Source organism: Capra hircus, chromosome 4, assembly GCF_001704415.2.
Source record: "Capra hircus breed San Clemente chromosome 4, ASM170441v1, whole genome shotgun sequence".
Lineage (NCBI taxonomy): Eukaryota > Metazoa > Chordata > Mammalia > Artiodactyla > Bovidae > Capra > Capra hircus.
This window is the reverse complement of record NC_030811.1, coordinates 106,188,192-106,205,752: the sequence shown is the minus strand read 5'-3', so window position 1 is coordinate 106,205,752 and position 17,561 is coordinate 106,188,192. Positions and strand designations below refer to the sequence as shown.

Sequence of the window (17,561 nt, the reverse complement as noted above, 5' to 3'; positions counted from 1 at the left end):
CACATCCATCGAGTCCGTGATGCCATCCAGCCATCTTATCCTCTGTCGTCCCCTTCTCCTCCTGCCCCCAATCCCTCCCAGCATCAGAGTCTTTTCCAGTGAATCAACTCTTCGCATGAGGTGGCCAAAGTACCGGAGCTTCAGCTTCAGCATCATTCCTTCCAAAGAAATCCCAGGGCTGATCTCCTTCAGAATGGACTGGTTGGATCTCCTTGCAGTCCAAGGGACTCTCAAGAGTTTTCTCCAACACCGCAGTTCAAAAGCATCAATTCTTCAGCACTCAGCCTTCTTCACAGTCCAACTCTCACATCCATACATGACCACAGGAAAAACCATAGCCTCGACTAGACGGACCTTAGTCGGCAAAGTAATGTCTCAGCTTTTGAATATACTATCTAGGTTGGTCATAACTTTTCTTCCAAGGAGTAAGCGTCTTTTCATTTCATGGCTGCAGTCACCATCTGCAGTGATTTTGGAGCCCCCAAAATAAAGTCTGACACTGTTTCTACTGTTTCCCCAACTATTTCCCATGAAGTGATGGGACTGGATGCCATGATCTTTGTTTTCTGAATGTTGAGCTTTAAGCCAACTTTTTCACTCTGCTCTTTCACTTTCATCAAGAGGCCTTTTAGTTCCTCTTCACTTTCTGCCATAAGGGTGGTGTCATCTGCATATCTGAGGTTATTGATATTTCTCCCGGCAATCTTGATTCCAGCTGTGCTTCTTCCAGTCCAGCGTTTCTCATGATGTACTCTGCATGTAAGTTAAATAAGCAGGGTGACAATATACAGCCTTGACGTCCTCCTTTTCCTATTTGGAACCAGTCTATTGTTCCATGTCCAGTTCTAAATGTTACTTCCTGACCTGCATACAGATTTCTCAAGAGGCAGGTTAGGTGGTCTGGTATTCCCATCCCTTTCAGAATTTTCCACAGTTTATTGTGATAGGATACCAAAAGAGGAACTCCCCAGGTCATTAGGTGCTACTGGGGGTCAGTGGAGAAATAACTCCAGAAAGAATGAAGGGATGGAGCCAAAGCAAAAACAATACCCAGTTGTGGATGTGATTGGTGATAGAAGCAAGATCCGATGCTGTAAAGAGCAATATTGCATAGGAACCTGGAATGTCAGGTCCATGAATCAAGGCAAATTGGAAGTGGTCAAACAAGAGATGGCAAGGGTGAACATCGAAAAACTAAGATCATGGCAAATAGATGGGGAAAAAGTGGACACAGTGGCAGATTTTATTTTCGTCTCCACAATCACTGTGGATAGTGGCTGCAGCCATGAAATTAAAAGACACTTGCTCCTTAGAAGAAAAGCTATTTTGAACCTAGACAGCATAGTAAAAAGCAGAGAAATCACTTTGCCGACAAAGGTCCATATAGTCAAAGCTATGGTTTTTCCAGTAGTCATGTATGGATGTGAGAGTTGGATCATAAAGAAGGCTGAGTGCGGAAGAATTGATGCTTTTTAACTGTGGTGCTGGAGAAGACTCTGAAGAGTCTCTTGGACAGCAAGGAGATCAAACCAGTCAACCCTAAAGGAAATCAACCCTGAATATTCATTGGAAGGACTGATCCTGAAGCTCCAATACTTTGGCCATCTGATGTGAAGAGCTCACTCATTTGAAAAGACCTTGATGCTGGGAAACATTGAGGATAGGAGAAGGGGGCAACAGAAGATGAGATGGTTGGATGGCATCATGGACTCAATGGACATGAGTTTGAGCAAACTCCAGGAGATAGTGAAGGACAGAGAAACCTGCCCGGCTGCAGTTCATGGAATGGCAAAGAGTCAGACACGAGTTAGTGGCTGAACAACAACAGGTACTCAGAATTTATTTTGCATCAGTAAACATTGTCCAGATTTGCAGGAGATGCTCACCCCAAGAACAATTGTTCTTGTTGCTCAAAGAAAGCCATCATACTTGTAGGAGCTCAGGCACAAACTTGGGTTCAGAATTTTAGATATCACAGTATAATTGCATTATATCATTTCAGCTCATTTAAGTTTCATATTGCTGCTCCATATTGTGAAGCAGCAAAAAGTTTAAAAACCATAGTTTTAAAACTAAGATTCACAGTTTTTACTGGCTGTCATTTTATGTCACCATCATTATTTGTAACACCTTTTGCACTTTCTATGTGCTGTAGACAAGCTAGTCTAAATCCCTTTTACATATCAAATCACTAAAATACATAGGATTTTTAGAGACATGATATTATTCTCATTTTAAAAGAGGGAAACTTGAGACCCAGAGAGCTTAAGCCTCTAGTTCAAGGTCACATAGTTAAGAAACAATAAAGCTGGAACCTAACTGTATATGAATATAGAGTTTATTCCTCTTAAATTTGTGAGCATGAAAAACATATATTGTGAAATTATTCCAGTTTGGGGTGGTGGAGAATGCCTTGTCTTGGAGGACAGTTACTTTCTGCATTTGTTTATATACTTTACTTTTGCTTTCTGCAGGTTAAAAATATAATGGCATTATGAAGTTGAAATCTCTGTCTGAATTTATATTTAAAAAATTTTCCTTCAGTTTTAAGAAAATTGGATAATATACAATATTATAATGAAAAATGTACATTTATACATGTATAATATAATGAAAAAGTGGATTAATAATAGCAACTAGCCTTGCCTTTGGTTGAAACATGATTTTTAAAATCCAGTTTTATATCCTGGGAACATATATTTTACCCCAGAAAAGGACAATGGAAAATCTTTCAAAGATTTTGAACAAAGGAAATCCAATTAGAAGACTGTTGAAATCTTTTAAACAAGGGATAGAGTCTGGAAAGGTGGGTATATGACATGGAAAAAAAGTGACTGATTTTTAAAAAAGTCTCAACAGAGGTTTCCTAGTAACAAGGTATATGATAAGGGTGAAAGATATTATAGATCCTTTGTGAGCCTTGTCTCAGTAAATTTAAGAATGGTGGATAGAGAAACATCTTTGGAGAAAAATGATGAGTATGATTTGGGACACAGACTCTGAAAGGTTGACAGAGCATCCAGTTTGAACTCAGTGGTTAGAAAAGGAAGGTTGAAACTGGAGATGTCAGGGATGTGTGTGAGAGAGACGGTTAAGATGCCCTGGCATTTTTCCAGGTGAGGGTCCTACGAGGGCCTCCGGAATGGTTAGAATGGGGTTGGCCAGGTGGGGGCAGCAGAGGCTCAGCAATTACTGAGGACTGCTGGCCGGGACAAGGGCACAGACCGTTGAGGTTTGGACCGAGCCTTTGGATGTGCTGTCACTTGGAGGCAGGAAGAAGTGCAGGTGCCAGAGGACCCTGAGACCATGGGGCCTTAGGAGTGGCTCACCTGCACAATATGAACTACGGAAGCTGAAAGACGGACGGGTTCTTGACGGTCAGGGGAGAGTAGATGCGCCATCAGAAGCAAATAACCAGTGACTCTGAGGAAAGTGATTTTAAAAGAGTAGAGGGGCCCAGAATAGATTGAAAGGGGTTCAGCAGCGAATGAGAATGAGAGATGGAGAAATATTTTTTTCAAGTTTGCAATGAAGGAAGCGGGGTGATAGGATGGTGGTTTGAAGGGGAGGGAGAATAGATGGAGTGTTTGTTGTTGTTGAGGTATTCTTGTGCATGTTTATGAGCTGAATGGACTAATCTGATGAAGGGAATAGCTGAGGATTCCAGTGGGAGAAAGAATGAGGGATAATTGTGAAGCTCCCTCTCAGAGGAGTTGGGATACAACCAGGACTTCCAGCGGAAGGCTTGGGTTGAGGAGAGTAGAGAACAGAGGTTTTATGCATCTTTATTAAGAGCACCAACTGTGGGTAAGAAAGCTGTGTTTTGAATGTTCATTTGGAAAGCTTACACCATTTCCTTGGGGAAATACCGTAGTGTTGTGGATATAGCATGGGGGAAGTGGGATGACTCTGCCATGAGCCCTTCAGACAGCCCTTAAGTTATTAATCCCCTCCTGTCAATAAACGTGCATACAGCCTGGAGTTACATCATTTCTTTTTTCACTCTTACACTCTCTTTCTCAGAGGCGTTTAGTGTTTTTCCTTTCTCTCTCCTTCACCCCCACCCCACCCCCCAAGAGAGAGTCTGATGACTTTAAATAGTTTTTTTAAGTTTATTTTAATTAAAGGATAATTGTGTCAATACTGTGTTGGTTGCTGCCATACATCAACACAAATCAGCCGTAGGTATACATATGTCCCCTCCCTCTTTCTCTTTTTGATTTTATTTTTAAAATTTTTTGTTGGCGTATAGTTCATTCACAATGTTGTGTTAGTTTCAGGTGTGTAGCAAAGTGAATCACTTATAGATATACATAGATCCACTCTGTTTTAGATTCTTTTCTCATATAGGTTATTACAGAGTATTGACTTCACTGTGCTATACAGGAGGTCCTTATTGTTATTTTATTTTATATATAGTAATGTGTATGTATCAATCCCAGTTTCCAAGTTTCTCCCTGCCTCCATTTTATTTTTAGGATATTTTTAGCTGTATCAAAATCTTTATCCCCATTATTGCAGGAACACTTTAGTATTAAAGCACTGGATGTTTAGTAACCAGTTTTTAACAGTGTCTTAATATCTTGAATACTCTTCCTAGAACCCAAGTGTCTCCAAGTTGGAAATTTAGACTACTGGTTCTCAATCCTGGCTGCACATTAGACTCATTGGAGGGGCTTCTAAGCAAAAGCAATGCCTCTCCCCGCTTGCAGACATTCTGATTCAAGTGGTTTGTAGTGGGGCCCTATTATCAGTTTTTTAAAACCATTTTCCTCTAGTAATTGTAATATACAGCCAAAGTTAAAACCACTGACTTAGACGAATGGCAAATTGTGTGTCTGTGCTTAGTTGCTCAGAGAAGGCAATGGCGACCCACTCCAGCACTCTTGCCTGGAAAATCCCGGGGACGGAGGAGCCTGGTGGGCTACAGTCCATGGGTCGCTGAGAGTCGGGCATGACTGAGTGACTTCACTTTCACTTCTTACTTTCATGCATTGGAGAAGGAAATGGCAACCCACTCCAGTGTTCTTGCGTGGATAATCCCAGGGACACGGGAGCCTGATGGGCTGCCGTCTTTGGGGTTGCACAGAGTTGGACACGACTGAAGCGACTTAGCAGCAGCAGCAGCAGCAGCTTAGTTGTTCAGTGGTGTCTGACTCTTTGTGACCCTTTGGACAGTAGCCTGCCAGGCTCCTCTGTCCATGGGATTTTCCAGGAAAGAATACTGGAGTGGGTTGCCATTTCCTACTGCAGAGGGTCTTCCCCACCTAGGGTTTGAACCCACATCTCCTGCATTGGCAGGCAGAGTCTGTACCACTGAGCCGCCTGGGAAGCCCTAATAGTAAATTACACCGTTACTATTAGGTAACTTGTTCGATGCATCTTTTAACATAGGCTGTCCCTGCAAACTCAGTATGACTAAAGTAAAATGTGTTTCCAAAAGCAATGTCCCCTCCTGATTTTTCTGTGTCAATTACACCTCCATAAAGGAAAATATCAGAGAAGGCAATGGCACCCCACTCCAGTACTCTTGCCTGGGAAATCCCATGGATGGAGGGGCCTGGTGGGCTGCAGTCCATGGGGTCGCTAAGAGTTGGACACGACTGAGCGACTTCACTTTCACTTTTCACTTTTCACTTTCATGCATTGGAGAAGGAAATGGCAACCCACTCCAGTGTTCTTGCCTGGAGAACCCCAGGGACAGAGGAGCCTGGTGGGCTTCCGTCTATGGGGTCGCACAGAGTCGGACACGACTGACTCGACTTAGCAGCAGCAAAGGAAAATATGGAAACCTCTTTGATTCAAGTTTTGAGGAATTTTCCCTTTGTTTTTAAATAAAAATCTTTTCAAGGTAGTTATTTCAGAGTGGGTTACATATCTGCTTCTGTGTGCTGAGTCACTCAGTCGTATCCGACTCTTTGTGACCCCATGGACTGTAGCCCACCAGGCTCTTCTGTCCATGGGATTCTCCAGGCAAGAATACTGGAGTGGGTTGCCATGCCTTCCTCCAGGGGATCTTCTGACCCGAGGATCGAACCTAGGTCTCGCAAATTGCAGGGAGATTCTTTACCATCTAAGCCACCAGGGAAGCCCTATCTGCTTCTACTTTTGCAAAAATGTTTGGAGGGGAGTGGGTACAAAACATGATTAGACTAACAGTTGAAACCTGAGAATTAATTAGCCTGACCCCACTTTGACACATGAGAAAATCTAGGCCCAGAGTGGTTGAGTGGCTTGCCACGTAACACAGAGGAAAACAGAATACATGGAGGAAGGATAAGGAAAGGCTTGCATGAAGTGTACTTATCTGGATTAGTGGCCAGGAACAGAACTCAGATCTTAGTTTTAGTTCATGGCTGTTTTGACCACAAAAGGAAAACTGGTCAGCCTAAACTGGAAGGTGAAAGAAACAGAAAATTTTGTCCTCAAAACATAACTCACTGTCCAGCCCACAATAAAAAATAAAGGTCATATACCATTATTCTCACTGTTTTTCTGGATTTTTCTCAAGTCCTAACCACACCATTACGCCTTGGCTTCTCTCTTACCCATCATTTGCCATTTTTGAGCATTGATTGCCCAGAGCTTTCTGGACCTTTTCTGCTCCCGTTATGCTGAATTAATTCTTTTATTTTTTTATTAATTTATTGGCAGAATTTCCCCCACATTTTTATAAGAGCTTTGGCTCTGATACAAATATTTATTATACATGTACTTTAACCCCAAAGGAAACCAGAAAAAAAGTAAACTGGAACAATAAATTAATTTTTAATTTACAGGGATATTAGGAGATGAAGTATGGTTAGAAAAAATTTCCTGAAGTAAAAAAACCATGCTGCCATTCAATCCTTGCCATGAATGTGGTTTGTCAAAAAACCAAATTAAATCCATTAAAAAAATTTCTGTGCTCTTTTAAACAAATATTTTTCCAAAATTTAAGCAAAAGGAAAAAGTCCATTCAAGGTAATAAATGTTAGAGTGCTTACTATTTGTAAGGCACTGCTGCCGTGTGGGGCCTGAAAAGAATACTAAAATGAGTACACCCTTGCCTTTGGAAGAGAGATGTGCGTCTTTTTGTCTTTCAAAAGTCTTTGCATAAACAAAAGTCTGGAATCTGGGAGGGAATCACACAAATTTCCCCCCACTCTTGCCCCTTCATCACCAGCAGGTCATTTAAGTCACTGACACAGGCAGAGTCACAAAATCCCTGCCCTCCTGGAATTTGTTATCTACTGGGGCAAGGGGGAGGGCAGGCAATAAACAAACAAGTGAAATATGTAAGTGTTATAGAGAAAAATAGGGCTTCCCTGGTGGCTCAGTGGTATGAATCTGCCTGCAATGCAGGAGACTGGGGTTCAGTCCCTGGGTCGGGAAGATCCCTTGGAGGGGAGGGCATGGCAGCCCACTCCAGTATTCTTGCCTGGAGAATCCCCAAGGACAGAGGAGCCTGATGGGCTACAGTCGAACACGACTGAAGTGGCTTAGCAGCAGCAGCAGCATAAAGAAAAATAAAGCCGAGAGGGGCTTAGAGAGTTTTTTGCATGATTAAATATAGCAATATTAAATATAGTTGCCAGGGAGGGTCTCATCAGAACTCGACCTGAAGTAATGAGCTTGTTAGTAGAAGACGATAGAGACCGTTTCTCCTGTGGACTTCACTTCTTGGTAGGGACAAAAAGAAGAATCTAAGGTCTTACCTGTTGCAAGGAAGTTTATTAACCATAAGGAGAGAAAGACCAGGTGGCAAAGAGTTGGATACAACTGAGCAACTTGGGCACACCCAAAGGAGAGAACAACTCAAGAGAGAAGTGGGCCACACCAAGGGGAGGCAAATGGCCCCAGAGGTCTGGAGTCCAGTTTTTAAGGCAGAGTCATTTGCATAATCCAGAGGCGGTCATTGATTGACAGCCTTGATTGACAACTGCAGGTTATATAAAGAGATGCGCTAGCTACCACGAATGTCCCATAAAGGTCATAATTAGATGTATGTATTCATGGAATACTTATGAGCAGTTAAAGAGTCCAGTGGCTGCCAAAGGTTACTTTAGTACAGGACAGTGTGAGGTGAGCGCATGTGCCAGAGCAGGGAAAGTCCTGGCAGTCTCTGGTTTTTTTTTTTCACTGGGTCCCTCATGTGGCAAGAGTGGTAAAGTACCTGCCTACCAGTGCAGGAGAGGTAAGAGACGCAGGTTCAATCCCTGGGTGGGGAAGATCCCCTGCAGGAGGGCACGGCAACCCACTCCAGTATTCTTGCCTGGAGAATCCCACAGACAGAGGAGCCTGGTGTGCTACAGTTCATGGGGTCACAAAGAGTGGGACACTGAAGCTACTTAGGATGCTCGACTATTTTTGGAGAACTGGTGGGGGCCTAGAAGGGGCCAGGCTGGTAAATGGCTTGGTGAAATTAGGCGGCTGCTGCTGCTGTGAAGTCACTTCAGTCATGTACGACTCTGTGTGACCCCATAGACGGCAGCCCACCAGGCTCCCTTGTCCCTGGGATTCTTCAGGCAAGAACCCTGGAGTGGGTTGCCATTTCTTCTCCAATGCATGAAAGTGAAAAGTGAAAGTGAAGTCACCCAGGTGTGTCCCACTCTCAGCGACTCCCTGGACTGCAGCCTCCCAGGCTCCTCCATCCACGGGATTTTCCAGGCAAGAGTACTGGAGTGGGGTGCCAATGCCTTCTCTGATTAGGCAGCTATTGGACTGCTAATTGAAGGCACCGGTTCTCTGGCGCCCAGCTAACTTCCTGCCTATCAAGTTGAATGAAATAAAGGTGCTAGCCAGGAAGATACCTATGGCAGAACGTTCTAAGCAGGTGGAAGAGCAAATATCAAGACACTCAGTTGGAATTATGCCTGCACTGTTCAAAGATGAATTGGAGGTGTAAAGACTGTGTGGCTGGAATTGGCCGACTAGGGAGAGAGCAGCAGGAGAAAATTTAGAGAGCTAAGAAATGCAGAGACTTGAGGTTTTACTCTGATGAGAAGCCACTAGAGGATTTTGGTGAGCAGAGGAGTGACATGATTTTTTTTCTTTAACTTAGAAATAATGTAATAAAAAGCTGTGTGAAAAGGTGTGGTCAGAGTGATGGGAACCAGACAGGGACAGTCAGGTACTACCCGTAGCAGAGGCCATTACCATTTAGGTGGGTTATGACCAAAGATCCAACCAGTCCATCCTAAAGGAAATCAGTCCTGAATATTTATTGGAAGGACTGATGCTGAAGCTGAAACTCCAATACTTTGGCTACCTGATGCAAAGAATTGACTCATTGGAAAAGACCCGGATGCTGGGAAAGATTGAAAGCAGGAGAAGGGGATGACAGAGGATGAGATAGTTGGATAGCATCACCAACTCGATGGACATAAGTTTGAGCAAGCTCCAGGAGTTGGTGATGGACAGGGAAGCCTGGCATGCTGCAGTCCATGGGGTCACAAAGAGTCAGACCCGGCTGAGCAGCTGAACTGAACTGACTAATGACCAAAGTTGATCATGGGAGAAGCAGAAACACAAAAAGCTACTACCACATCCAATAAACAGAGACGATAGTGGTGGAGGGACTAGTGAGAAGTGATCAAATTCTGCATACATTTTGTTGGGGGAGCCATCAGAGTTTGTTGAAGGACCAAACATGTGATGGGACAGAAAGAACGAGGCCAAATTGCTGCCAACTTTCATTGGTCACACTCTATCGCCTTTGTACAAGGTTAAGATTTGTGTACGTCCCAATTCTACATTTTCCTCTCAGACTATTTAATCATAATCTCCAGTATCATGGCCTTGGAAACCATACATTTAAAAGGTTCCCTAATGATTCTTCTTCAACCAACCCGACTTCAGCTAAGGGTTGCTACCTGCTGGCTCAGGTTTCACTTGAGTTACAGGAAAGAATCCACCCCTTCGGGGCACAAATTAGCAGCACAACACTGTGCTAGGTACGTAGGTGGTTGGGCTTGTGGATGAAGAGATTCATCTCATTGCCTGAAGGCAGGAACACTCTGCTGCTGCTACTAAGTCGCTTCAGTCGTGTCCGACTCTGTGCGACCCCAGAGACTCCAGCCCATCAGGCTCCCCCGTCCCTGGGATTCTCCAGGCAAGAACACTGGAGTGGGTTGCCATTTCCTTCTCCAATGCATGAAAGTGAAAAGTGAAAGTGAAGTCGCTCAGTCGTGTCCGACTCCTAGCAACCCCATGGACTGCAGCCCACCAGGCTCCTCCGTCCATTGGATTTTCCAGGCAAGAGTACTGGAGTGGGGTGCATTGCCTTCTCCGCAGGAACACTCTTAAGACATCCTGAAGGTGAAGGTGAAGTCGCTCAGTCGTGTCCGATTCTTTGCGACCCCGTGGACTGTAGCCTACCAGGCTCCTCCGTCCATGGGATTCTCCAGGCAAGAATACTGGAGTGGGGTGCCATTTCCTTCTCCAGGGGATCTTCCCGACCCAGGGATCGAACCCAGGTCTTCCGCATTGGAGGCAGACTCTTTAACCTGTGAGCCACCAGGGAAGCCCTCTAAGACATCTTAAATGGCTTGAACTTAGGCATGGGAGGCTTCCTGGAGGAGCCCGATTTTGACGACGGCTTTTAGAGAAAGGCGTAAGATTAATGGACAAGATGATGGAGTGTAACTGAGGTCAGGTAACTGACAAGCGGTCCAGGTCAGACTCTTGGTGGAGGACCCCCCTCGGCCCGGGACTCAGTCCTAGAGTGGTAGCATCCCAAGCTCTCCGCGAAAGCCACGCCCCATTGGAAGGAGGACCGGCCCGTATCCCGCCTGCCGCTCCCGCTCGTGTTTCAGGAAGGTCCTCATATTAGAACGGACCAAACCGGATGAAGGTCGCGTGCCGTCTTCCGCTTGTGTTCGGATTACTTATATCCGGCTTGGAAAGAGAGGCAAGCGGGTGCTGACCTTCTGCGCAGGCGCGGCCTGGGGTCCACGCGCGGCATTATGTCTACCCTGCACGTCTCGCGTGTCCGGGCCTTGTATCGGCGCATTTTGCTGCTGCACCGGGTTCTTCCCCCAGACCTCAAAGACCTTGGCGACCAGTACGTGAGGGACGAATTTAGGAGACACAAGACCGCCGGTTCTAAAGAGGCCGAGCGATTCCTGCAGGAATGGGAGGCAAGTAGCTCTGGTTTTCCTCGCCCCAGACCTTTGGGGTCCTCAGAGGTGTCCCGGTTTGTAGTGAGGAGAGACCACCTGACCTGGCTGGTCTCCTGGGCCCCACGCAAGCTCGGACGGAGCGGCAGCCTGTTCCGTTTGAACTGAACAGCGCAGAGCCGTTTAAACAATACCTCCCAAAGTTACATCCAAGCCGGTCTCTATCCCACGGGTCCTCGCCTCAGCACATCCCATACACCAGCGCGTCAGACTCAAGTTGACTTTTGCCTGGCGCTGGAGGGGTGAGGATGGAGGTTACAAAATTGACCAAGTCACCGTTAAGTTTTTAAAGAGCTTCCCGTTTGGCAGCTTTTTGTCCCCTCCAGTGCCTTACACTTAGCAAGCGCCTGTTGATAAGTTTTCTCCTTACTAGTTTTCAGAGTTTTAGAGGCTTGTTTCTATAATTACCATTTTAAAAAATCCCAGTGCTCTTTGTTGGGTCTTAATATTCTCATATTATGTCATGACTGATAACAGAAATGGGAAAAGCCTGGGGTTTATTACAAGCGGTGGGCAAAAATGCTCGTCAGAGTAAAGTTAGGTGAAAGTTGGTTTCTTCGTAATCATGTACTTCGTTTCACGTAGTCACGTTTTTTTAATTTGCATCACTGCACTAGATCTTAAGCAGACAGAGGCATTAGCTCCTTTGATTTCCCTTCCTTTTTCTGAGTGAAGTCAGAAGATATTCAGAGTATATATTTTTAAGTAACTGTTTTTTTTTTTTTTTTTTTTTGCCATGCTGGGTCTTCGTTGCTGCGCGGGTGTTTGTGTAGTTGTGGCCAGCGAGAGCTACTCTCTAGTTGCAGTGTGTCGGCTTGATTGCCGTGGCTTCTTTTGTCGCGGAGCTCGGGCTCTAGGCACGCGGGCTTGGTAGTTGCCCGCAGGTGGGCTCAGTAGTTCCGGCTCCTGGGCTGTAGAGCACAGGCTCAGTGGTTGTGGCCCACGGGCTTAGATACTCCCTGGCATGTGGGATCTTACCCAATCAGAGATTGAACCGTGTCTCCTGTATTAGCTGGCGGATTCTTTACCACTGAGCCACCAGGGAAGCCCCCAGAGTATTTAGAGTATTTCGTGGGGTTGGGAGCCATGCAGGATTACCCCCAGATATGATCTGCAAATAGCAGGAAAGGAATGGAATTGACAATTAAAGGGAACAGGTATTTGAAAGCACGTAGTAGTGTTGGTTGAAGAACCGAGTTAAGCAATTTCTTACCCTAAAAAGTTGATGACTACAGAAACTACTGAAGGCTGTTTAAAAAAAAATGCCAAAAGGATGAACATTAGGGTGAACACGGAACTTTTTAACTGAGTCGCAGAATTTTTTATTGAACAAGCCTCATTGATGCTTTCAAGAGGGACATTTAGAACGAGGGTGAAATGTAGAATTTGCCTAAAAGGTATATTTATTAGATGCAATAAGGTCGCCTAGAGCCAGGAAGTTGAATCTTTTTAAATGCAGACTGCTTTCTTTTAATATGGTAACTTGATCTCGAAGTCAGAAGAACTGGATTCAAATTAAAGTACTGGCATTTATTAAATGTTATATCAGTTTTCCTAGTTTTATTATCTCATCTGCAGAATAATAACAGTATTTACAATATGCACCTCTAAATTAGGGCCTCCCAAGTGGCTCAGTGGTTAAAAAAAAAAAACAACCCACCTGCCAGTGCATGAGAGATGAACTGGATACCTGGGTGGGGCAGATCCCCTAGAGGAGGAAATGGCCACCCACTCCAGTATTCTTGTCTGGAGAATGCCGTGGACCGAGGAGCCTGGCGGGCTACAGTACATTGCGTTGTAAAGACTGGGACCCGACTGAGCACACACACACAGCTCTAAATTAGTGTATGTAAGTATAAGTGACGTCTTTTAAGCCAGATCAGTCTGTGGCAGGACCAGGAGTTTAGCTCTATGTTGGAAAGAAATAAGGGCATTTTGGGAGGTCCTAAAAACGAAACTTTTTAGGGAAAGAATAGGAACCCAGAATATCATAGGCTGAAAGTGAAAGTTGCTCAGAAGTGTCGACTCTCTGCAACCACATGAACTATACAGTCTGTGGAATTCTCCAGGCCAGTGCCCTGGAGTTGATAGCCTTTTCCCTGTTCAGCAGATCTTCCCAACCCAGGGATCGAACCAGGGTCTCCTGCATTGCAGGTGGATGTTCTTTTGTTTTGTTTTTTTAACCAACTGAGCTATCAGGGAAGCCCGATAATAGCCTAGAGACATTAATAAGAATAGACATTTTAAAAAAACTGAAGTAAAAAAAACCACCGCTGTTGATCAACCCGTTAGACTTGTTGTCAGGAATTCAACTTAAAAAAGTTTATTCCAGTGCTGTGTGACGTTTGGTCTCTGGGATTCTTTCACACACTTCTAAAATTACTTATGAACTTGAATTTGTTTTACTTTAAAGAGCAAAGTTGCGTGTGGGTACTACTGGAAAAGAGAAAGGGGAAGGATCAGGAATGCTAGGGGGCTCAGTATTGGGAGGAGAGTTCTCTATTCCCTTCTCTGATCCCAGAAAACTGTTATAAATATTAGGACGAGTTCAACTGGGCAAATTTCTATTCACGGACCGTTTGAGGGATGGTAAGAGGAAAGTATTTCATTTTATGTTAAGGATAAAAGTGTAAATGCATATTTGCAAAGTAGTGAATTTATGTTAATTCCTTACCATAAAAGAAAAAATGTTAAGTTCAGGAAAATATGTTGGGATTCTATGGAGAATGATAACTGGTTAGTAAAATACCCATTGTAATCTTACTCCCAAGTCTTTTAAGAGACAACTCTATAAAGAGTGGAATTGGGGTTGGGTGGATCAGGCGGGGTTCTTACTTATTACAGAACTTTAAAAATTCTAACTATGCTCAGTTTTGCAGAATACTTCCCATTTTTCTTTCTGTGCTGACCCAGTTGCAGAGAGAACAACTTTTTACCACTTATTTTCTTGGAAATCAGAATAAGCACTGAAAATTAAATAGCAAGTATGACACGTTTGTGTTAAACTGTGAGACATTTCCCAGGAACAACTTTGAAAAGTGCATTTAATTTTTCATTTTGTGGGCCCCACTTACTGCTTTCTTGCCTGGTTTCAGTTGTTTTCCTTAAGTAGCTGCTTTGTTCTGTGTCTTTGGGCAAGGCTGATAGTGAAAGTTTCTGGAAAAAGCAAAAATTCTTCAGCATTCTTTAGTTATTGATCACTTACTGCGAGGCAGAGTGCTAGCATTGTGGGACACAAAAATGAATAATACATGTATTTCACGTGTATGATATCCAAGTTTCAAGTTAATAGGCGTTTATAGTATGGAAGGGTGTTTGTTAAAATGCTGTGGGACCAAAGAAGGAATGGAAATCGAGGCCTCATGTAATGTATGAGAGGACATTTGGGCAAGTCAGAGTTGCCTTGTCAAGAAAAAGACCCTGGGAAAGGGGAAATAAAACATATGCAGAGGTATTGAGGTAAGAAACAGTGAACGTTTTTCCAGGATCTGCAGTGATCAGAATTTAGTGTATTATATGGGAGATTAGGAAGTGATTAAAGCTAAAGAGATGACAAGAAACAGGATATTTTTCTGAGGATTTTAGGTCTTTATTTTGAGTCATTGAAAGATTTTAAGCAGTGGTGATGAAAATGACTCAAGTTATATTCTAGAAAGATCATGTCAACAGGAGTAGAAAGGAATGGTTGAAGAATTAAGCCAGATTGAAGGCAGGGAGAGCTTTTAGGAGAGATGCAGTGATCCCAAATACGAGTAGGAAGAAAGGTCGCTTGAGTTTTTCTGTAAGATTTAAAAAAAACAGAAGGTTTTACAGAACTTTATATATATATAAACCCTAATATATATAATAGGTATTAATGTAACTATTTATATATTTATATATAAACTATTCATTTATGTATTATATTTTATATACTGTTATATAATATATAATGTATAACATTTGTAAACATTTAATTTATATTAAATTAAATACAATATAAATATTAATATAACAAATTAATTTAAATATATACTTTATATATGATATATAAATGTTCAATTTATATTAATAAATTAATATAAATATTAATACATATTAACTTATTTGTATAATTTATATATATAAATATATGTTCTATATAAATATATATATAAGATGTATATATATAATGTAACTAACAACCCTAATATATTTAACTGAACCAAGACAGAGCTGTTGAGGATGGAGAGTGTGGATTTTTGTGTTACTCTTTCTACAGTAGACTAGAACTTGAGTTGGTGACCAATACAAGATTAGTTAGAGGGGAGGAAACAGAATGGATAACTCTTGAGTTTTGGAATATGATACCAGTAGCCAGAATAGGGGTGTGTGTGTGTGTATACAGAAGGAGCAGTGGCAGATGAGTTCATTGTCGTTCATTTTCGTGTTACAAATTCTGATGGGACCGCCAAGTGACAATGTGCTGAAATATTCCTCTGAAACTCAGGTGACAGATTGTGAGTGGAGAGAGCGAGTTAACGTTTGTTGTTGGTGGTCGGTCGGTAGGCCCTCGGTGTGAACGCAGGTGCCGGGACTGGGAGGTGGTCAGAGACAGGCCAGTGCCGGTGAAGAGGGTGCAGGCGCTGCTGCAGTGCTGGGCGCGCTCCTTCCCTTTTCCTGTGTTCTGCTGTCCTAGCTACTTCTGCAAAGCAACGTTCTCTTTCCTTTCCTGGTTATGTTTAAGTCTTCAGGTTTGTGTGATAGTCCTTATTATAATATTTGCTTTTTTCATTTTGTTGTACTCATTTTTGAGACAAGAAAATGCTTCAGATTCATGTACTTGTCCATTTGTAACTCATGTGAGATATCTTTCTTATTTATAACTTTGATTATCAGATTTAATAGTGTATGATGAAGTTGCATGTCATCTATGTTTAGAGTTTCCTTCAGTTCAGTTCAGTCGCTCAGTCGTGTCCAACTCTTTGTGACCCCATGAACCACAGCACGCCAGGCCTCCCTGTCCATCACCAACTCCCAGAGTTCACTCACACTCACGCCCATCGAGTCCGTGATGCCATCCAGCCATCTCCTCCTCTGTCGTCCCCTTCTCCTCCTGCCCCCAATCCCTCCCAGCATCAGTCTTTCCCAATGAGTAAGTTTCCTTAACTTCATATAATTAGGGTTAGATGGGTATTTTGCAGTTTTATAATAGTATACCTCACTTACCTAATTTGAAGACCTCCTCTTTTTTTTTTTTTTTTTGGCTTTTGAACATCCTGCTTTGTACTTTGTATTTTAGTGTGTGGGAGAAAGGGAATGAGTTACCTCTGTAGATGGACTATACCTGTGGGGGGTCATCTACCGAGTATGAGGGGGTCGCCTGGGAGCCTCCTAGCTGCACTGTTTGCCGTGCGTGTTACTCTGCTTTTGTGATGGTTTACCGGATGATGGTTGATTGAATGGTGATGTCTTACACGTGTGTTTTCCACGTTAAGCTTTACCATTTTAAAAATTTTAGCTGGGCTGTGGTCCTTAACTAATGGTTGAAAAAGGGTTAAAGGAGAGGATTTGAAACAGTATATCCTTGGAATATAAAATGTTTCTGTTTTAAATTTCTGAACCATTTGGAAGTTTTTAAGATATTGTTTGTTTAGAGAAATACTTTTAATTGGTGTCATGAGATGTGTTATAACAGTACTTATCTTACGAAGTAGCTAAAGATGTTTTTAAAAAATAATAGTTTGATCAACATTGCATGTATTATCGACTTTATATTATGTTATTGGAACATAGAGGTCTGTCTTTTTATTTAAATGATTTTAAATGTATTTGAATTTATAGATTTAAAATAATAATAGCATGATAATGTTAATATGCTAGTGGTTATGGTTCTAAAACAAGACTTCATGTGTTTGTAGAGGTGTGTGTATCTGTATACCACACAGAGTTAAGAATTTGAAAGTTTTGCCTAGAATTTAAAGATTTTGTATGCATAATATTAATCTTACTGGTTTACTTATGACATAATTATGTTTTACAGTTGCTTAATAAGAGCAAATGTCTGAAATTTTACATAGGGAGAGTATTAGAATTGATTGAAAGGACTTCAGTAAACTTTTTTTTTCAGTTAATGCACTTAAGCTTTTTTGAAAAACCAAAGTATGTATGTGTGTGGTTAAAAAAACTAAGTTGTGTAGAAGGGCTTATAATAAACACCTATATTCTTTTTTATTCCTTAATTTATCTCTTCTGGGGACAGTTTTTATTTTACTTTGGTTTCTTTTTTTCAGTTTTCCAATATCTTGTGAATTTTGGTTATCTGTCCAAATTTATAAGTGAAGCAATAATAAACTAAGAACTCTGCATATAGTGAGGTGTGGTGATTAGAAAGTTAAAACTTTTTCATTCTTGGAGAATACTTTTTTGAATTATAGAGTTCCG

At 42.4% G+C, this 17,561-nt stretch overlaps 1 protein-coding gene across 1 annotated transcript in view; it reads left to right on the top strand.

Annotated features, from left to right (window-relative positions):
* The window catches only part of SDHAF3 (succinate dehydrogenase complex assembly factor 3), an 89,240-nt gene continuing 82,542 nt past the window's right edge, over positions 10,864-17,561 (top strand). The window contains exon 1 of the mRNA XM_005678952.2: positions 10,864-11,120. Coding sequence (XP_005679009.1) covers positions 10,947-11,120 — 174 coding nt within the window. The 5' untranslated portion in view covers positions 10,864-10,946. The remainder of the gene's footprint in view (positions 11,121-17,561) is intronic.